The sequence below is a fragment of the Sus scrofa genome, chromosome 12 (genome assembly GCF_054392235.1).
Source record: "Sus scrofa isolate SSC_HxYL_T2T_F1_AM1 chromosome 12, Sscrofa_HxYL_maternal_Yorkshire_Landrace_v2.0, whole genome shotgun sequence".
Lineage (NCBI taxonomy): Eukaryota > Metazoa > Chordata > Mammalia > Artiodactyla > Suidae > Sus > Sus scrofa.
In genome coordinates, this window is record NC_139394.1 from 17,568,653 (window position 1) to 17,591,913 (window position 23,261).

Here is a 23,261-nt window from a genome sequence, read left to right on the forward strand (position 1 = left end):
GCGTTTTTAGAAGATTCTGAATAAAGTGGGACTATCTCTGTTATAATATGCGACTGGACTGTCGTGATTTTTAAGTGGGGAGGGGGAATGGGGACACTCTCTTTAGAAAGCTTATCACAGGGGAGTTCCCGTCGTGGCACAGTCGTTAACGACTCCGTCTAGGAACCATGAGGTTGCGGGCTCGATCCCTGGCCTTGCTCAGTGGGTTAAGGATCTGGCATTGCCGTGAGCTGTGGTGTAGGTCGCAGATGCGCGGCCGGGATCCCGTGTTGCTGTGGCTCTGGCATGGGCTGGCAGCAATAGCTCTGATTAGACCCCTAGCCTGGGAACCTCCATATGCCACGGGAGTGGCCCAAGAAATGGTAAAAAAAAAAAAAAAGGAAAAAGAAAGCTTATCACAAAATCACAGAGCATTTCATATCTGCCAGATGTGCTGATGTAGAAAAAAATTTAAAACCTTCACTAGATCAGCATTATCCAATAGAAATATGATGTGAACCACACGTCATTTTTAATTTCCTAGTAACACCACTAAAAATAAGGGAAAGATACAGATAAAGTTACTTTTTAAACATTTAATATTGAAATAAATTCAGGTTTACAGAAGGGTTATAAAAAAAATTGTTCGGAAAGTTTCTGCATACTCTGGACCAGCTTCCTCTGATGTTGCATCTTAAATAACCGTAGTACAGTTACCAAAACTAAACTAACATGGTTCCATTGCTGTTATCTAAACTACAGACTTTATTTTGATTTCACCAGTCTTTTCATATGTCCTTTTTCTGTTTCAGGATCTAATTCAGGATCCCCCATTGCCTTTAGTGGTTTAGTCTCCGTAGCCCTGTCCCATGTCTGACATTTCCTTAGCACTAGTCACGATAGCCAAGACGTGGAAACAATACTTAGACTTTCATTGTCTTTCACAACCATGAGAGCTGGTCAGTTATTTTGTAGAATGTCCCTCAGCTGGTTGTGTGTTAAATGTGGTACTAGCATCACTTGTATTAGTGATGAGTTAAATGATGAATGTGCAGGTAAAGAGTCTTTCCAATAACTTTATAGTTCGGTCTGACTCTTACATGTTAACCCTACTTTAATTATATTAAAGTAACGCAGATTGGTCTTTAAAATCAGTAAATCACCAGAATAATGATGCCAGAATAACTATATAGTAATTCTTTTTAAAATTATTATTATTATTCTTTTTCATGGCCACACATGCAGCATATGGAAATTCCCAGACCAAGGACTGAATCCGAGCTGCTGCTGTGATCTATGCTGGATCCTTTAACCCACTGCGCTGGTCTGGGGATCAAACCCATGCCTCTGCAGTGACCTGAGACACTGCAGTTAGATTCTTAACCCACTGTCCCACAGTGGAAACTTTAGTAATTCTTATTTTTGGTTGACTTAACTATGTTTATGTCTACTCCAGTACAAAGTAGAGGATTTTCATTGGTTTACATACTATCATATCCAAAATTATTTAACTTCAAATGTGTGGCTTTTTTTCATGACCCATAAATTATCATTCCTCCTCATCATTTTTTCTTAATTCTAAAAATATTTCATAAAATATGGATAGGCACTCATTCAAAAACAACTCACCTTAAAATTTTTAAATTTGATATTTTCATACTGTTTTATAATTTTTTTTGCTTTACGTATTTCAATCATTTTAATAAATACATTTCTGCAGTATAATTTTTAATGACTATATATGTTTTATGGATGTAGGATATCTCATAATCTCCCATTATTGATCCAACACATTTCTTTTTTTTTTTTTTTTCTTTTTTTTGGTCTTTTTTGTCTTTGTTGTTGTTGTTGTTGTTGCTATTTCTTGGGCCGCTCCCGCGGCATATGGAGGTTCCCAGGCTAGGGGTCGAATTGGAGCTGTAGCCACCGGCCTACGCCAGAGCCACAGCAACGCGGGATCCGAGCCGCGTCTGCAACCTACACCACAGCTCACGGCAACGCCGGATCGTTAATCCACTGAGCAAGGGCAGGGACCGAACCTGCAACCTCATGGTTCCTAGTCGGATTCGTTAACCACTGCGCCACAGCAGGAACTCCCCAACACATTTCTGAAGTGATTTCTTTGTGTATTTTTTTTTTTTTAAGGGCCTCACCTGCAGCATATGGAAGTCCTCAGGCTAGGGGAGGAATAGGAGCTACAGATGCCCACCTATACCACAGCCACAGCAACGCCAGATCCAAGCCATGTCTGTGACCTACACCACAGCTTATGGCAACACCAGATCACCAACCCACTGAATGAGGCCAGGGATTGAACCTGCATCCTCTAGGATTCTAGTGAGATTCATTTCCACTGAGCCACAACGGGAACTCCTGTATAGTATGTTTTGTACACATTTTGTTGAAGTATATTATCCAAGAGAACTGCATGACTTTCATACAATATAGGTGTTTCTAAGTCATTCATGCAGAGTTGTGATTGATGTTTTCCCCCTCTTTGGAAGTCAAATTGTATATTGATTTATCATGCAGTATGTTTAGCCACAAGAGGGCAGTAGAGTGTAAGAGAAAATATTTTTGAGCGCTTCACAGAGGAAATGTTATGTCTACAAAACTCTGACAAAATTACCATCTAGGATAAACTTTTTCTATGTGACCTTTTCTTCTCTAATTAAAAAAACTATAGTATTACTTTCTTGTTTTGTTTATAGTAGAATGTACTAAGGCACTTTTATTCTTTTGTGTTTGAGATGGTTAACATGGTTCTCTTGAGTTACTTTAGGGGGCACTATGACATTTAAGGTAGATAATTTGTATCTGCAAAAGAATTTAAACACATGAATTTTGAAATCATTAAAATCTTTAGGATGATTTTAGCCTTTTGTGTGCAGATGACAAAGAAGCAAATAAGACCTCAAACTTAGTGCATCTTTTCAGGTTGAGGAGTTGTATTTCTAGTTATAAACTTAATCTAGATAAATACATATATTTTAAAATCTTGCTTTAGGAGCCTCGAGGGACTCCTCAATTTTAGTCATATTTCTGGCACCTGGTGTTTTCTTCATCAGATATGCATATGATGTTTCTTCCAATTGACCAAGTTAGTTAACTTAGGATTAGCAGTTAATAAGGCCAAACTCCATGAACTGATTACAGCATGAACCTCACTAATCGTTTTATAAGTGTTTTACCCTAAATGGGGACCAGATGAAGTAGTGAATATAGCAAAACTTGTCCTTATTAGAAAATCAGCTAAGAGCATGTTGTTCATCTTTGTATAAGGGTAGCTTCTCTTTATTCACCGAGGCTGCCCAGGGAGCTCTGTCTTTTTATACTTAGTGATGAAGTTCTTGTCTCACATTTGATTATCTTTGTTTGACATAGGCAAAGCTAAAACCAAGGAAAATCGCCAGTCTATCATCAATCCTGACTGGAACTTTGAAAAAATGGGAATAGGAGGTCTGGACAAGGAATTTTCAGATATTTTTCGACGAGCATTTGCTTCTCGAGTATTTCCCCCCGAGATTGTGGAGCAGATGGGTGAGTTTAAAAAGGAAAATTTGATAAAAATCTTGTATTTTTTTTAATGAATATGACGAAGTCTCTTTTCAGTAATGTTTTGAAATTATTTTTCAGTCCTAACAAATATTTTGTTTTTGACTTCTTCAAAAAAAGTTTTTTTAAAAAGTCTTTGAAATATTAGAATTTTTGAATTACATTTTAATTTTATGGGGAAGTCATAGAAATATTTGTGGTTGCTCCATTTATTCATTCAAGTATGTTTTTTTTAAAGGACATACTTAGAAATTTCATTTTACTTGTACATTTATGAGTTTTTTGGTAGGACATATTTAGAAATTTCACCTGACTCTAAAGATTCACTGTGGATCAGATTTACCCTGCTGAGTAGTCATTATCTGGTAGACTGTGGGCATTGTTCTAATATTAGCTGTTGCTTCTTTTTATTGTACTGTTATATTACCCAGTTAGTACATCTTCTAGTAAATGGATACTTGGCATGTTTTAAATTTGTCCAGAAGGACAAATGCAGGATATACATAGCAATTTCCCTACTGCATACAAAGAAATGCACTAGTCACTTATCACTTTTTTTCTTGAAGGTTTATTTAATTTATCTGTGTGTGAAATGGTTTTACTTGCGCTAGTGGCAATGCTGCCATGACTGTTCTCATATCCATATCATAGGTTGGATTGGAATGTGAGCCGCAGAATATCTGAGAAAGGAATTTATAACATAACAGCTTCTGGCAGGCTATTAGTATTAAAAACAGTATCCAAAAAGAAAAAAGAAAAAAAAAAAAACCTAAAGGAATACAATACTCCCCTCACCTCCATCATTCTTTATCTTTAAATTGCTACTGGGAGATAAAAGTATATTCATCATGGTGGGGATAAGAACTACTTTCTAGGCACTAAGTGCTAGGTTCTATCAGCCTCCTATTGTTGGTAGTTTTTCTGCCTGGCCGTTCACCCTGAAAAATTACAGGCACAGCACACACCTGTTCACTGGCTAAAGGTCGAGTTTGGAATTGGATTAAGAGAAAATGACAGAGACCCTCATCACCTGAGTTTTAGACACCTTGAAACGGCAGTAACCTACTTTTTTATCTGAGAGCTACAAAGGCCAAGTCCATAAAAAACAGAATTTTAATTTGGAAAATCGTAAAAAAAAAAAAAAGATGTAATTCACGATCTTGGTACTATGTATTTTGAGGCACAATAAATCCATGAAGATTTTAATCAAGACATGGAAATATCGTTTAAGTGTATTTTGGTTTAAGCAGCGATTGAAGGGTGATCCGAATGTTCTCAGTTATTCTTGTGGAATATTTTTGCTGGTTTTAAAGCCTGGCCCCAAACAGAAATCTAATGATTTTGTTTCTTTAAACATACATACTTAGCCAACAAATGGAAAAATAACTGCTTCTGTAAGTTTTATCTTTTAATTATATTATAAATGTTTTCTCATGGCTTAGGACTTTCTGAGGATTCGGTTATTCAGGAAATAGTTTCCTGGTTGTGCATTATCAAACCCTACTCATTAGGACCTCTGTCTGAGGTTGAAAAGATAATGCATAAAGGAGCAAACTCGTGTGGGTCGATTTGTGACTCTGCCAGCTGTTGAAGAGTTTAAAATTAAAACAGATTTGGAATTGTTGAGTGAATTTAATCTGTCTCTGCAGTCCATATTGAAATTAGTTGAATTATATGTAGTGTGCTTTCTGTTGTTGTTAGTGTGTGTGTGTGTGTGTGTGTGTGTGTGTTTTAACTAGGGACTTTGAATTTCAATTTTGTGAGTACTACTATCCAGAACCTTTTCTATGGATTTATTTTTCTAACATTTTTACACTAATTTAGTTAGGTATAAATGAGTTATTTACTTTTTAAAAAGTAGTATTTTCTTTTTCTTTGTGGCTTTTTGCCATCAAGAAGCATGTGTTACCAATTTGATTTAAAAGACAACGGGTCTCAAGGTATTTTGGCTTCAATTAGGGTTGAATTTAAAGACTTTTTTTTTTTTATTTTGGATGAAGACTCTCAGTGTCCTTATGCTACTTTTTTATGGTAAAATGGCAGAGAAATAATTCTCCTATATGCATGTGTCTTTCCTTATTTTCCAATAGAGGCTTCTTTTTTACTTTGAATATTGGGGGAAGTACAGAGTAGAATACTTCACTGACCTCTATAGTATGGTTATAAAATTCTTATTAGACTTTGATAAAGGTATTTAAAGTACAAATTGCTACATTAAGTAGAATATAAAATAACCTTACAGGGTCCTTTTTTAAAAAAAATATTTTTGGCTGCTGCACCCACAGCACATAAAAGTTCCCAAGCCAGGGATCAAACCTGAGCCACAGCAGTAACAATGCAGGATCTTCAACCCACTAGGTCACCTGGGAACTCCAGATAGATCCTTTTTATAGATACCCTGTGTTTTACCCTGCCATGTGGGAACGAAATTGGCTGATTTTTTTTTTCTTCCCTTGCTCTTTGTTAACTAAATAGTTAAACTGAATGGTTGTGGAATCTTATTGAATGCTGAATATGATTGGTTAAATCACACGAAATGGAAAAAAATAGTGATTAGAAAAGAATAATTGATGTAGGTTATGGGACTATTTTGTTTTAAGCAGAGAACATTTTTACTTTTGGCTTGAGACCAAATCATTGTCTTTTACCATGGAGTCTAGAGTTATGTCTACTTTGTAAACAGGAATCTTAACTAAATGGATCTTTTTGCCTATATATCAAAGTTTCAAGTTCACAAAGTGATAAATTTAGAATTCTCTTCTGTCATTGTGTTTATGAGACTGATAATTATGCTTCTAGGGAATATCGTTCTTTCCTTTTGCTTGTAAAATTTCATGTTACTTTTCAGAATTGGAAATATAGCTGAGATGCATACAGAATGTTACCAATGAGATAGAGACTAGAGGACTAACCAGAGGGGCACAAGTATGCAGAAAAAATAGGGATCAGATGAGGTAATATATGTGACATAAGTGTCTAGAGTTTCCAATTTGTTAATTTCTCTCTTGAAACACTTTCAAGTACATAGTAGATACACCATCCTGTTTTTGTCATAATATTTTTACAGAATTAAAGTCAAGGAAGGCCTTGAAGGGGGGAAAAAGTCACATATAGCAGTGGAAGAAAGGTCATATGTGAAAGGAGGCAAAGAGATTACTTTGGGGAAAATCGGTTTCGATTTTTGTTGTTCTTGTTCTTCTGAACACATTATGAAGTAACTCTTCACTTTGTCCTCATCTCTAACGGTTGGACTTACCCACACCCGCAGCGGGCAGCTCTTCCTTGAAAGCATTAGCAAGGAAACCCATGCCTCGTGGATACCCGACAGCTCTTTAGTTAGAAGCCCTCTAAACACCCACAATGACAGCCGTTTAGTTAGGAAAGACCTGAAGTTTTTGCCTTGCGAGATAATAGAAGCACTTTTGTGTCCCAGGATGGAAATGTGGGCATCCAAAAGCAGCATTTGTAGGTATCAGTGAATAAACTCGGCGGTCTTTGAGGGCGTTCAGGTGTCAACCCAAACACATATACTTCTGTTCAGACATTTACCGCACTCACTCCTTTGCGTGCCGTTTTGTGGAGAGTGCTCTGGATAAATAATGAATTGATTTCCTCAATTCTCACTATAGCCCTTTTGTTGGAAAAGATAGTTTCTACAAAGAAACTTCATTTTTCCGCATCCTTGGCAATTCTCTCTAAACTGTAAATATCAGCTCAAAAGCAACAATAAATCCTTTTCAAAGAACAGTGGAGTAATTGTTAAAGAATTACTGTCTCCTGATGTAATATTAGGACTAGGTTTACATGTATCCGAGGAAAAGGGGGCTCTGGCAGGAATTGCCTGCTTTAGAACTAGAAGGGGAAGCTGTAGAGACTTAGGGCCTTGAGCCTCATTCTGTCTTTGGGTGGACCTATTCCTCGTAGACAGGCAGGCCACCCCGTGGGGAGCAAAGCCACTGTTTATGGTCTTGCACCCCCTTTCTTTGAAACTGATGCTGTGCTCTTTTTGGCCACCTTTTCTGTGCCTCCCTCCCTAAGCCCATTTTCAGTCTGTATTTTTAAGGTTTCTTTTGGAATTCTAGAGGAAATATCACAAGTGAAACTGCAGTTACTCTGTGAGGTACAGAAGATAAGGAGCCTTTCGATCACGTGCAGACACCTTTCACATGCTAAGAACAGTGCAAGTAAAACACAGTGGAAGAAAGGGCGCTAAGGTTTTGTACATGCCCTATTTGGGAGAGAGGGAGTTCTTGCTAAGATTAACATAAACACTGACACTGTTAAAATGCATTTTCACACCCCCACTCATGAGGAGAGATTGCAATTTAAATGGGGGTTAAGACATCTCGCCAAACTCCAGGGCTCTGTAAAAGGAACCCTAAGGCTAAAGAGCTTATCTGAAATTTGAAAAAAAAAAAAAAAAAAAAAAAAATGAAGCTTTCTGACATTCATCTTTTTTCCTTGTATTAGTCATAACTTGCTTTTCAGCTATATTTTAGGTTTTGAATGCCAACCTGACATCTGTTCAAGTCTGCCTGTAATTTATTACGAAAGGAAAAGAAAGCAATTGCTCACTAGTTAGAGATGCAAAACTTCCCCCTTCTGCTTTTCCACAAAGTGCTTGTAGATGGTACTTGAATATCAAGAAGTAATAATTTAATAATTTACTAATTCTAACTTCAGTTTGGAGAATTTTCTTTTAAATTAGAAGAAGAAAATGGCTTCTGACTATGATTTCTAAAATCTCTAGAGCAGAATTCAGAGATAGAGCAGACACCCTACAAGAAAAACTATAGGTGCCTTTTTATAAACTGCAAGATCTAACCTTGAATTAATTTTTCCATTGATTTAAATTTTTCAAGTTAAACTTACTTACATTGAATAGAAAGAGTGTAATTATGCTTATATTTCAGAGTCAAATATATGTAAATTCAGTTAGCATTTTTAATTTATAAACAGACTTTTAAAAATTATTTATGTCAGGGAGGCAGAGCTGACTGTAGAGTCACCAATGGATTAGATTTGCTGACAACTTCAATTGAGTTACTTATGAATCAATGGTTGGGTCGCTCTAAAGTTGAAGTCTAAGTCTGAACCTAAGCGTTTACCAGGAAGGAAATGACTAAACAAACAGTGCTGCATCCTTCCGTCCTCATTGTGGATACAGTGAAGCAGATCTTAAAATGATACATCTTTAAATGCACAGATATGTTTTAATTTTGAAAAAACCTGAAAGTAAATGCATTACAAAAGTCTCTATGGACATGCATTAAATTGGAAAAAAAAATTGTTTTCTTCTGTGAAAGGAAAGCTACAATGGGATAGAGAGGGAGATTTTTCTTCTTTTACTCTGTGTACCTCTGTCTCTGCATGTTTAACTGTGATACTGTATTTCTACTCGTGTAATTAAAAAACAAACAAAAAGATACTATCACAGGCTGCGGTGGCTCTCCTGTCGGCACAGCCAGGGAGCAGGGGAACAGGTATGCCTCACCCGCTTCGGGAAGTTTCTGTGGAAAAGAGCTCAGGGATAAGGCCTGAATCCGAGGGCTTTGGTGGCAGCTCCTTACAGAGCATAGGCACATATGCCCGTCCTTTTCTCCTGAAAGATGAAAACAATTTCCCCATTATGATACAAACTACTTCCTTCCATTACCTTTTGCATTATAGCAATGGATAAAAGTAGTTTGTATTCCCTTCAAACCGTTAGAAGAGCATTTGCATCCCAGCCTTCAAGCAGCCGTGGAAGCATTGGAGGGAAGAGTGGGAGAAGGGGGACTTGAGGGAGAGCAGAGTTTCTGACATGTGGGGAACTGCGCTTGAATTTGTTCAGTCTTCAGAACCTTTTCACTGAGGAATCTAACTCATGCAACTCCTAAAGTGAAATGGTTGGTGTTTTTGTTTTTTGTTTTTCATTTTACTGCCATATTTAGGTTGGTGATGATGACGTTAGCTAATACGTATATGGGACCAGGCACTGTCTGTCCGTCCTTCCTTCTTCCTTCGCTCCCTCCCTTTCTTCTTTTCTTTCTTTCCCACTCTAGTGGCATGTGGAAATTCCCAGGCCAGGGACTGAACCTGTGCCTCAGCTGTAACCAGAGCCACAGCAGTGACACACCAGATCCTTAAACTGCTGAGCCACCAGAGAACTTCAACCAAGCACTGTTCTAAATGCTTTACACGTATTATTTAATCCTTCACAACAGCCTTATGAGGTACTGTATTGTCCCCATTTTACGGAGTCTTGGAAAGGTTGAGTAATTGGTCCAAGCTAGTAAGTGGCGGAGTCAGATTTGAACCCAGGCAATCTGGCCTCAAAGTCTATGGCATTAACTTTTTATATTATTCTATTCTTCTTTCATGAAAGCCCATCATATAAAACCACTAAAATGGACTTTCTCACACTTCTTGGGGACCTCGGAGGTGGTCTTTGAGGGACTTAGAGCCAAGGATTTTTCAACTCTGTCACCATTGACATTTGGACTGGATAATTATTGGGCGTTGGGCACTGGCTGCATTGTAGGATGTTCAGCAGCATCGCAGGCCTGTACCCACTAGATGCCAAGTAGAACTTCTCATTTCACCCCTAGTGGTAACAACCAGAAGTACCTCCAGACACTGTCAAATGTCCCCAAGAGCAAAGTCATCCTTGGTTGGGAACCACTGATCTAGCACAGTTCCCTGGCTCTTTCTCTTGACAGGTGTAGAAACTATGGCCCAAGGTCACTAAGAAAGTCACATAAAGAACTAGGACTAGAACTTGGTTCAGGAGCCTTTAAAGGAGTAGGAAACGTCTAAGTTTGTACAACTAGTAAGTGGCAGAGCTGAGGTTCAGAATCAGGAAATCTGGTTGCAGAGTCTGCATTCTGAACTGCCTCTCTGAATATTGATGAGATGAAGCTGAGACTCAAGTAGTCAATAAACCTTGAATTTTGTCAGAGAATATCTTATGCGTACATAGGTTCCATTTTTGCCTTTCTTCCTGAATTAATTCTCAAATTTACAAAGCTTTCCACATATATAAAGGTTGTGATAACAAAGATATAATAGGTTTTGGGGGGGTGAAGACTAAGAGAGGAATTATTAAAACACTGAAGAGTTACAGATCTGGCTTACCATTTCCTATATGCACTTGTAAGTGACAGCCTTGGTATTCAGAAATTACTCAGGACTTTAGTGATTTGGTAGAATTCTACATATTGAGTATAGTACAGAAATCTGACTTGCATTTAGATACCAGACAACGATTTAAACTTTTCTGGACTCTCTTCCTCTGTTAAAGAGTTAAACTAGGAGTTCCCATCATGGCTTAGTGGTTAACGAACCTAACTAGTGAAAAAACCTGGCCTCGCTCAGTAGGTTAAGGATCTGGCATTGCCGTGAGCTGTGGTGTAGGTCTCAGATGTGTCTTGGATCCCGTGTGGCTGTGGCTGTGGCTGTGGCGTAGGCCAGTGGCTACAGCTGCAATTAGACCCTAGCCTGGGAACTTCCATATGCGATGGGTGAGGCCCTAAAAAGCAAAAAAACATAATAATAATAAATAAATAAGACAGAGTTAAACTACCTCCTCCTCTTGCTTCCTCCTCCTCCTCTTTATCTCCTTCTCCTGTCTTTCTCATCTTTCTTCTTCCCTCCTGCTCCTTCCCCCTCCTCCTCCTCCTCCTTCCCTCTTTTTTCTTCTTCCCTTTCTTCTTTTTACTGTCTCAATTGCGTTTCCTTAATTTTCTTATTTGTGGTAAATTTTTTGGAACTCAAATGTGGCCGAGTTCTGTGGACTTATCTTGGCCTGGATTAAGAAATGTAAGTGTGGAGTGTGTGAGAGTGAATGAACTAAGACATTTAAGATTCATCAATAAAGTACTTTTCTAGTAACCTGATAGATTCAAATTGCCATGAGCTCAAAAGACATGAAGAGCTGGTAGGACTATAATGTCTAATACCTAATTACTCTGCTTTCTTCATGTGTTTTTTTGTCACCTTTTGTAGCATAATACAGGGAGGTAGTAGTTGCTATGGGTATAGCATTTTTTTTAATTAAAGTGTAGTTGATTTACAATGTTTCTTCAGTTTCTGTTGTACAACAGAGGGACCCAGTCATACACAGTTCCCTGTGCTGTACAGTAGGGCCCCATTGCTCATCCATTCCAAATATAACATATGCTTCCAAAAACCCCGAACCGCCCGTCGAAATTGTCTCAAGTGAACTGTCAACTTAGAGATGGCACATAAATTTAAAACTCAAAGAATCCTTTAGAAGTTCAACAACATCACCTAACAAATAATATCAAAAGCTGTTATGTGATAAAGTGCTAAATGAGCGGTATAGATGGTAAATCCTTCAGGAATTTTAAGAGAGGATCACAGAAGACTTGGTGGAGGAGTCAGAGCTTGAGGGAGGACTTAAATGCTGAGTGATTTTGGACAGGAGGCGAGGAGGGGATGGTTGTCCATGTCCTGGGAAGAGCAACAGACTAAATAAGGTGTAGAATTCACAGCTTTGACCAGTCTAGCAGAATGGGAAGGAGCAGGTAATTCGATTTAAAAGTTAGGTTGGGGAGTTCCTGCTATGGCGCGGTGGGATCGATCAGCAGTGTCTTGGGAGCACTGGGACCCAGGTTCGATCCCTGGCCCAGCACAGCAGGTTAAGGATCCAGCATTGCCGCAGCTGTGGCTTCGGTCTTGACTGTGGCTCGGGTCTGATCCCTGGCCTGGAAACTCCATGTGCTGTGGGGCAGCCAAAAAAAAAAAGTTCAGTTGGAGTTAGGTTGTGGAAAGCTATGAATCAGGAGATGAGGACTTTCTTTGGTAAGTACTGTCCGTTACTTTCCAGACAGACTCAGGTGCTTCTCTTATGTTTCCCCTGCACCTTGTGTATACTTAGAATATAGCTCTGTTTGTTTGTTTTTAAAATTTTATTGAAATGTAGTTGGTTTACAATGTTGTGTTAATTTTTGCCATACAGCAAAGTAACTCACTTATACATATATTCTTTTTCATAGTCATTTCCATTATGATTTATCACAGGATATCAAATATAATTCCCTGTGCTATACAGTAGGACCATATCCATCCTATATATAATAGTTTGCCTCTGCTAATCCCAAACTCCCAATCCTTCCCTCCCCCTTGGCAACCACAGGTCTGTTCTCTGTATCGGTGTGTTTTATAGATAATGTTGATTTGTGTCATATTTTAGATTCCATAAGTGATATCATATGGTATTTGTCTCTAGGTCCATCCAAGTTGCTGCAAATGGCATTATTTCATTCTTTTTAATGCCGAGTAATATTCCATTGTGTGTGTGTATACATACAAACAAACAAACATACATACATACATACATACACACATACCATATCTTCTTTATCCATTTATCTGTCATTGGACATTTAGGTTGTTTCCATGTCTTGGCTATTGTAAATAGTGCTGCTGTGAACATAGGGGTGCACGTATCTTTTCAGTTTGGTCTGGGTATATGCACAGGAGTGGGATTGCTAAATCATATGGCGACTCTATTTTCAGTTTTTTAAGGAACCTCCGTACTATTTTCCATAGTGACTATGCTAGTTTACATCCTCATCAACAATGTAAGTGGGTTCCCTTTTCTCCACACCCTCTCCAGCATTTATTATTTGTAGACTTTTTAATGATGGTCATTCTGACTGGTGTGAGATCGTAGTTTTGATTTGCACTTCTCTGATAATTAGCCATGTTGAGCATCTTTTCAAATGCTTATTGGCCATCTGTATGTCTTCTTTGGAAAACCGTCTAGTTAGATCTGCCAGGTTTTCAATCGGGTAGTCTATTTTTTTGTTGAACTGTATGAGCTGTTTGTATATTTTGGAAATTAAGCCTTTGTCAGTCACATCATTTGCAAATATTTTCTTTCATTCTGTGGTTGTCTTTTGGTTTTGTTTATGGTTTCCTTTGCTGTGCAAAAGCTTATAAGTTTGATTAGGTCCCATTTGTTTATTTTTGCTTTTATTTCTACTGCCTTGGGAGACTGACCTAAGGAACACCATCGGCGCAATTTATGTCAGAGAATGTTTCGCCTATGTTCCCTTCTGGGAGTTTTATGGGTAGCATATCCTGTACTTAAGTCTTGAAGCCATTTTGAGTTTATGTTTGTGTATGGTATGAGGGAGTGTTCTAACTTCATTGATTTACATATGGCTGTCCAGCATTCCCAATACCACTTCCTCAAGAGACTTTGTCTCTTGTCTTTCCCTATTATATATTCTTGCCTCCTCTGTCAAAGATTAATTGTCCCAGAGTTCCCATTGTGGCTCAGTGGGTTAAGGACCCGACATAGTCTTTGTGAGGATGTGAGTTCGATCCCTGGCTTCACCCAGTTGGTTAAGGACCGAGCTTTGCCACAAGTGTGGCATAGGTTACAGATGTGGCTCAGATCCTGTGTTGCTGTGGCTGTAGGATAGGCCTGCAGCTGCAGCTAGCTTTCAACCCATAGACTGGGAATTTCCATATGTTGCAGGTTTGGCCATAAAAAGAAACAAAAAAAAAGATTAGTTGTTCCATAGGTGTATGGGTTTATTTCGGAGCCTTCTATTCTCTTCCATTGATCTATATGTCTGGTTTTGTGCCAGTACCATTGTCTGAGATTGGGGAGGGTTATGCTTCCCGCTTTGTTCTTTTTCCTCAAGATTGCTTTGGCAACTCTGGGGCTTAAATGGTTCTGTATAAACTTTAGGATTAATTAATCTAGTTCTGTGAAAAATGGCATGGGTAATTTGACAGGGATCGCATTAAATCTGTAGATTGCTTTGGGTAGTATGGCCTTATTAACAATATTAACTCCTCTAATCCAAAACTCTGGGGTTTGTTTGTTTGTTTTCTTTTTTGGCCTCCTGCAACATATGAAGTTCCTGGGTCAGGGATCAGATTTGAGTCACAGTTTCAACCTACTTTGCACCTGTGGCAATGCCAGATCCTTTAACCCGTGGCACCAGGCCAGGGGTTGAACCATGTCCTGGCACTGCAGAGATGCTCCCGATCCTGTTGTGCCATAGCGGAAACTCCTCAAAGTTCTGTTCTTGATGTCATCCAGTTACTCATCTGCAATATACTCGTAAGGCAGGGTTTCTCAGCTACGGTGCTTTTGACATTTTAGGTTGGATAATTCCTTTTGGGGGGTGAGGGGGCCTTTCCTGTTCATTGTAGGATGTTTAGTAGCATCTCTGGCCTCTGTCCACTCAATGCCAGTAGTTCCCTCCTTCCTACTGTGTGATAATCAAAAATGTCTCCCCTGAATAGCAAAATCGCCCTGCATTGAACGCACCACTGTAATGTCTTTTCATCCATGTATTGTCAGTACTGGGGCTGTTTAGACTGTGGTCAACAGATCATTGCTGGACCATGAACTGTTGTTACCAAACCATGACAAGATTAAATATTAAAGTTGAGAGTGAGAATTTAGAAACTTTTTTTTTAGTAATTTAATATTACCATGACTTTTAAAATTGTATTTTACGAAAATGTTGGCCTGTAATTGATTGAAAACTTAGAAGAAGAAGGGGGAAAAAAAAAAAAAAACAACCCTGGACTATAGCATAGATAGTTTGAGAAGCACAGCTCTCCATTAACACTGGCTAAATGAATGAAATTTTTGAACAATTATATAATGGGTTGTGTTTTTTTGGGCAGTGAAATAAAACAAAGTTAATATTTTAGATAATTAATGTGGTTATTCTGTGTGAAAAGCATTGCCTTAGAGAAGACGTGAAAGAGGAGATAGTGGGAGACCAGTAGACCATAACTGTCCAGTTGTGTTGTACTTGGGACCTGGATTAGGAAGGTGGCAATGGAAACGGAAAGGGATGAAAGGATGTGAAGGCAGTTATGAAGACGGAACTGGCAGAGGTTGGGGGTTAGTTATTGAGGTGACAGAATTGGTGAGACTCAGGTCTCAGGGAGAAAGTGTTAGAAATAAGTAAATCAAGAGGACTTCTTTTGGAGGGAGTGGAGAATAAGCATTGCATTTGTTTTCATTGCCACAAAAAGAAACTGGAAGCTGAAGTGAGGATAGAGAATGAACTGCTGATGTTTTTATTTCCTGAAGGTGAGCTTCAGTCAGTCTACACGCATTTGCGAAGCACACTGTGGACCACTCTCTCAGAATAACCTCTTGAGTTGGTTTCTGTAAATCCAAGGATTTTTGGTCTTCCTTTTAGCTCTCTGGCTGTCCTTTCTCAGTCTCTTTTGTGTCCTTTACAATGAGGTTCCTCAGGAGTCTGTCTTAGACCTACTGTTTTCCTCATTCTGGGATTGTTTTCCCTCAAATTGATCCCATTCGTTTCCATAGGTTCACTTAGTATCTTGATGCCATTAACTCTCAAATATGCATATTCCATCATGGTCTTAAATTAGAGCTCTGGATTTTTAGCACCATAGCCTCTTGGCTATCTCATAATCATACAGCAAATTCTGAATAAACTCATTCAGCTGCCCCCTCCATCCTCCCTAAACCTACTTCTGTTTCCCGTCTCAGGTGATACTGCTGTAGCTGAGAATCTGGGCACCTTCTTTAACTCGTCTCCTCCCCTCACCTCTTCCTTCCCGTCAGGGCTTCAGTCTCCGCAGTATCTCAAATCTGGCCAGTTCTCCCATCTCCCCCGCCACTGCTTTCCTTCAGGACACCATTATCTCTTGCCTGAATTGCTCCCTAAGCCTTTAGCCTTGCCCTTCTCTAATCCATTCTCCACACTGTAACTGGAGCGATTTTTATAAAAAGGCAAGTCTGATCCTGTCACTCCACTGGTTAAAACTCTTTAGTAGCTCTCCTTAACTCCTTCCACAGCTTACAAGCCCTATGTGGTCTCTGGCCCCTGCCAGACTTTCCCGCCTCTTCTCTCAGTCTGTGCCCCCTCCCTCATGCTCTGGGTTCCAGCCAACCTGTGCTATTTTCAGTTCCTCTAATTTGCCATGCTACTGTCTCTTACCTCTATGTCCCAGGGTACTTTTTCACCATCTTTTTATCCAACTCCTGTTCATCCTTTAAGCCTCAGCTTTGATCTCATTTTTTTTCAGGAAAAAAACCTTTGACTTCAGTGCTCTTCCTAGGTGTTCCAGTAATTCCATGTTCTTTTATGCATAATTACATTTAGCAAAATTGCTTATTACAAATATTCCATCCCTCTTCCCACCCCATATCCCTACCCTCCATGAGCATAATATAAATTCAGTAAGGAAGAGACCTTATTTATTTGGTTACTAGTGTATGTTCTGCTTCTCTGATGGTGCCTGGCTCAGAGTATAAGTTTTCAGGAAACAAATAAATGTCAAGAATTTGATCACTTTCAGTTGTAGAACACCACATCCTTCCCTCAACATGCTTACAGTGTATTTGGGAATTATTTGCACATCCGAGAGCGGTATTGTGTCAAGTAAGTTGCATTGTAAGGTACACTGGGAACCAAATTAGCAACGTGGGCAATGTGGGGAAGCAGCAGATGCATTGAAGGAGGAAGGACCCCAGCCATTGTCGCTTAAAAATCACTAAATCTGGAGTTCCCGTTGTGGCGCAGTGGTTAACGAATCCGACTAGGAACCATGAGGTTGCGGGTTCGATCCCAGCCCTTGCTCAGTGGGTCAAGGTTCCGGCGTTGCCGAGAGCTGTGGTGTAGGTCACAGACGCGGCTCGGATCCCACGTTGCTGTGGCTCTGGCGTAGGCTGGCGGCTACAGCTCCGATTAGACCCCTAGCCCGGGAACCTCCATATGCCGCAGGAGCGGTTCAAGAAATGGCAAAATGACAAAAACAAAAACAAAAAAAATAAAAAATAAAAAAATAAAAATCACTAAATCTGTGTTGATCCCCTTAGATTCCTTCTCAATCTAGGGAAGACCTCTTGTATTGGCCCCAAGTGGAACTAGACTATAGAAATAAGAAGGGAGGGAGGGTTTTGCTTAGGCACTTATCACCTATCATCCACTTCATTGAGAAATGCTGTTCTTATGTAGAATTGAAAGTGCTGTCACAAGTGTTCAGATTTAAGGACATCAGGTCAAATTGTATGTACACACACACACAAATATGTGCATTTTCTGTTTTACAAATTGTAAGAGTAATGGATCCTCATAAAACAACACAGGAAGAGTAAAAGTGAAATCTCCTTTCATGTTACTCACTCTAATTTTGCTTTCTTTCCTAGAGCTAGTCACTGTGCAGAAGAGATTGGTGTGAATCTTTTCCTTAGCATCTATACACACATATATTTTTGACTGAGTGTAGTCATTGTACAGATTTATTTTTCTGTGTGAATAGAATCATCCTAGTCTATGTTCTGTGACGTTTTTTTCTCAATAGTGTATCTTGGGCTTTTTTTTTTTTTTTTTTTTTTTATTCTCCCAAGGACGGAACACATGGATACTGTTTGGTTTTGTTTGCTTTCTTAGATGAATAGTATTAGCGAAGATGTATCCAGATAAGCCCTGTACTGGTACATTAGCATCTCTTCCTCAGCAGTAAAAGGCACACCAAAACAAGGCTGGCTTTGAGTCTGCCATTATCACGTATCCTCCCATGGCCCTGGGCCTCTTAATACTTAAGGGCCCTGGGTCCTAAACTCTCTGAGGCGTGGCACCTTCATCTGCAAAATTACTTACTTTGTAATTTTATCGTCGGTATGGCATTCATGTGTGTAAATTTTCTAACATAATACCTTGCTCCCTGTGAAACACTATGTAGATGGTAGTCGGTATGAATACATTGCCAAACGTTATTTTTACAAAGGACAGAAATCTTTAATCCATTACTCTTAATCAAATGTTTAGATATATATCTCCTTATCTTAAACTTCTGTTGCTATTGAAAATAGTTTACGCCTTAGATTATCCTCTTTTGTAATCGCCCATTTTGAACAGTGTTTGTTGATAAGGTAGTCAAGGGGACACCTAGAAATATGTTTTCATTGTTTGTGAACTCATGCTTTGGTTGATTTATACTTACGTCTTATTGCATTCCATCAGAGAAGAGCTGATAAATGCTCTATCACTTCCTTCTATAAATCTTGTCAGTTTCTTATATATGTGATATACTAACCAGGAAAAACAACCATCTTGATAGACACAATAGAAAATAGGATTTTGTAGGATGGGAAGTGGAAGAATTAGCAAAAAACTGCCCAGAATGTTAAACATTGCTGTTTAGTAGAGTACTTCTGCCATGATTCAAAAAAGGCTTTTCTTAGAGTTCCAGGTAATTTGTTACTTGGAGCAATCTACTATTTTTTTTTTTTTTTTCTCTTTATGGCCACACCTATGGCATATGGAAGTTCCTGGTTTAGGTAGTGAATTGGAGCTGCAACTGCCAGCCTACACCACAGCCACAGCAACGTGGGTTCCAAGCTGTATCTGTGACTTATGCTGCAGCTCACAGCAATGCCGGATCCTTAACCCACTGAACAAGGCCAGGGATTGAACCCACATCCTCATGGATACTATTTGCGTTCTCAACCCGTCGAGCCACAGTGGGAATTTCAGGAACAATCTACTTTTGATAATATGTTCATAATTAAAAAAAAAAACCTGCAAGAAATTTGAATTTTGCTTTTAAAATAATTAACATGGTGTTCTTTCAAGTTTTTCAAAGAATTAGCGTAAATCCCTCTGTGTACCATTTTACTAATAATGTAAAATTTGACATTGAAAGTTATTGTAGATAATGGATCCAACACTAAAAAGATTTATTTGTGACTTTGAGTTCCTTACTAATACCTCTAGCTTTAATACAATATCTTTTTTCTGGGCAAGTAATAATTTGAGTCCTGTTCTTATTCCACAGTGACTGAAAACTGATATATAAAGGTACACACATCTGTAGCTTGAATTCCTATATTATTTATACATGTATTTACTCAAATTTATCCACAATGATATAATTTTTTAAAGTTCTTTGATTTTTTAAAATCTACCTAGGATCCTGTCATGAGGAAGAAAACTTAGCAAGACTTAAGAGACTTTTGATAATGAATGGTTACTATAGGATAAACCTATAATTAATATGCTGCTAATCCACACATTAGATATATTTAGTCAAATCTCACATATAAGTAGGAGAATTATCCAAATTGCAGATTATTATGCATTCCAGGGACACGTCCATGGTGACCCACAACTACAATTTTTTTGCCTGACACTCTTCCTGTGTTGCTGGACTTTTACAGAACGTCTCCTTATTGGTTCGTCTTGCTTTTCTCTCTGCTCCCTGATCACTTTGGCTTCCTCTGTAACTCATCATTTGGGCAACAACTGTAGCTGTGACGAGCTTAGAACAAGGGAGGTAGGAAGACCCACTTTACTGAGTTACAAATTCTCTGTACTCTGATCTTTCTTTATCTGGCTGTGGAAGGCTGACCATACGTCGTAGTAAATGACATAGAACTCAGCTGTTCAAATTCACGTTCATCTTACATGTAGTAATGGCTCCAGGTGGGATACTGTGTGTAACATAAAGACAGGCAGATGATAGTTTATTGCCACAGTCAGAAGACTGATTCTGGGAGTTCCCGTCATGGCTCAGCAGTAGTGAACCCGACTAGTTAGTATCCATGAGGATGTGGGTTCGGATCCCTGGCCTTGTTCAGTGTGTTAAGGATCGGGTGTTGCGGTGAGCTGTGGTATAGGTTGCAGGTGTGGCTCAGATCCTGCGTTGGCTGTGGCGTAGGCATAGGTGGTGGCTGCAGCTCCCAGTCCCTTAGCCTGGGAACTTACATGCGCCGGGTGAGGCCCTAAAAAGAACCCCCCCCAAAAGATTCCTTTTCATCATTTTGCCTAAAAATGAATTTTTAAAAAATCAAATGGGTTGAACTTGTGGGCTCATTCTATTTTTAGCAACTCATCTGAGAATTGGAGGAAAAGATCATTTAGAAGTATAGACACAGATAAAGATACTAGTTATATTTATTGCTTTAATTATTCAGTCCTTTCCCGGTTTTTGCTTATCTTGCTATTAGACCCTTTGGTTTCTTCTCTCAATTGCTGATGTCAAGGTATGAAATTTTCTCAAAAGGATTGTCACTCATTTTGTATTATTTAATACTCCTCTCTCTGCGATAATCAAAAGTAGACAGTATATTTGTGGATACATTAGATTCCACTACATTAAGGTAGCTGTATATTTGAATCAGAATTAGACTGCGTCAGAGGAGGAGACCATAGGAATTATCTAGTCTGACACTTTTCAAATTTACGGAAACTTACTTAACAAATATATTTACATAAAGATATGCCTAGTTAAGGAAAAGCTTATTTAAAAGTTTGTCATTCTTAATTTATAGCTGAGGATGTTGAGGTCCCAGAAGGATAAAGGATTTAAACTAGAATCACAGCAGCGGCTAGGATCCAGGTTGTCTTACTCCCAGTCTGGTGCTCTTTTAGGCTTATTGGTTCAGCATTTTAAATAAATTGATTTATTACTGGATTTTTTATTTTAAATTTCACAGCTTAGATGTAAAGCCACACTACCCATAAGCTTCACTGTTTTCTGGAGGCTGATTCCTTTTATCCAATCACTTGGAGGTGATTTTTAGGTCACCTTTACTGTGTACAATGTACGCCTGTATCTCCAGGCGCTTTCACCATCTCCTATGAGAATTCTTACTGAAATGAATTCTCGAAACGTTCAAAACTTTGGTACATTTATTAAACATTTTTCTCCATCCCACAAATAGTTATCTCTTCCCAACCACCTTTATTTTCTAGGTCTTTGGTGTCATGTTTTCTTCCCTTTTTCCTTTGCTTTGCATGCTTTTTTTTTTCTTTTACTTTTTATTAATTTTTCTACTTTTAAATACAATTTGTAAAGGTTACTTTCCACTTAGAACTATTACAAAATGTTGGCTGTATTCCCCATGTCGTACAATACATTCTTGAGCCTATCTTATACCCAGTAGTTCATACCCCCACTCCCCCATCCTTATAGTGCCCCCCACCACTGGTAATCACTAATTTGTTCTTTGTATCTGTGAGGCTGCTTCATTTGCATTATATTGTAATTTTTAGATTCTGCATATAAGTGACATCATACCGTATTTGTCTTTCTCTGTCTGGCTTATTTCATAACTTATAGCATAATGCCCTCCAAGTCCAACCATGTTGCTGCAAATGGCAAAATTTAGTTCTTTTTTTGGCTAACTAGTTTTCCAATGTATGGTGTATGTATGTTTGTGTCTTTATCCATTCATCTGTTAAATGGACACTTAGGTTGCTTATATGTCTTGGCAATTGTAAATAATGCTGCTATGAATATTGGGGTGCATGTATCTTTTCAAATTAGTGTTTTTGCGGGGGTTTTTTCGGTTCTATACTCAGGAATTGAGTTGCACACTCCTACCAACAGTGTACAAGAGTTCCCTTTTCTTCACATCCTCGCCAACATATTTGTGTTCCTTTTGATGATAGCCATTCTGATAGATATGAGGTGATATCTCTGTGATTCTAATTTGTCTTTCCCTGATGGTTAGTGATGTTGAGCATCTTTTCATGTGCCTCTTGGCCATCTGCATTTCTTCTTTGGAAAAATGTTCAGTTCTTCTGCCCATTTTTCAGTCTGGTTGTCTGTTTCTTTGATGTTGAGTTGTATGAGCTGTTTATCTATGTTGGATATTAATCCCTTGTTGGTCATATCATGTGTGCTTTACATGCATTTTTAATTGATTTTTCTTTTGGAGAAGTTTTAGGCTCATAGGAAAATTGAGTAGGCGGTACAGAGATTTTCCCTTATAACCCCTGTTCCTGCACATGCACAGCCTCCCTACTAGCAACATCTCCACCAGAGTGGTGCCTTTGTTATAACTGATGAACCCACTTTCACACGTGATCACTCATAGTTTATTTTACATTACAGTTTACTCTTGGTGTTGTACATCCTCTGGGTCTGGACAAATGTATGATGACATGTATCCATCATTGTGGTATCATACAGAGTATTTTCTGTGCCCTAAAAATCCTCTGTGCCATCCCCTCCTATCCCTGGCAACCACTGATCTTTTTACCATCTCTATAGTTTTGTATTTTCCATAATGTAAATATGCATTTAGGGTTTCTCCATGCCTTTTTATCAATTGATAGCTTATTTCTTTTTAGTCCTGAATAATATCCCACTGTCTGGATGTACCACAGTTTATTTATTCATTCACCTGCTGAAGGATATCATGGTTGCTTCCAAGTTTTGCAATTCTGAATAAAGCTCCTGTAAACATTTGTACGTAGGTTTTAGTGTAGACATAAGTTTTCAACACCTTTGGGTAAATACCAAGGAGCGCAATTGCTAGATTGAATGGAATGAGTAGGTTTAGGTTTGTAAGAAGCTGCCAAATTGTCTTCCCAAGTGCCTGTACTGTTTTGCTTTCCCACAAAATGAATGAATGAGAATGCTATACTCCTTATCCTTACCAGCGTTTGGTATTGTCAGTCTTCTGGGTTTTGGCCATTCTAGTAGGTGTGTAGTGATATCACTATTGTTTTAATTTACATCTCTCTGAGGACATGTTATGCAGAGCATCTTTTCACAGCTTATTTGCCGTCTGTATATCTTACTTGGTAAACTGTCTGTTGAGGTCTTTGGCCCATTTTTTAATTGGATTGTTTTCTCATTGTTGAGTTTAAAGAGTTCTTTTACTTTTTGGATAATAATGCTTTGTCAAATGTGTCTTTCGCAGATATTTTCTCCCAGTCTCTGGCTGTGTTCTCATTCTCTTGACATTGCTTTTA

At 38.6% G+C, this 23,261-nt stretch overlaps 1 protein-coding gene across 4 annotated transcripts in view; it reads left to right on the forward strand.

Moving 5' to 3' along the window:
- NSF (N-ethylmaleimide sensitive factor, vesicle fusing ATPase) overlaps positions 1-23,261 on the forward strand; it is a 165,162-nt gene that overhangs the window by 48,513 nt on the left and 93,388 nt on the right. For all 4 annotated transcript variants that reach the window (XM_013980864.3, XM_084982795.1, XM_005668696.4 and 1 more), the window contains 1 exon segment: positions 3,364-3,519. In XM_013980864.3, the coding sequence (XP_013836318.1) occupies positions 3,364-3,519 (156 nt within the window).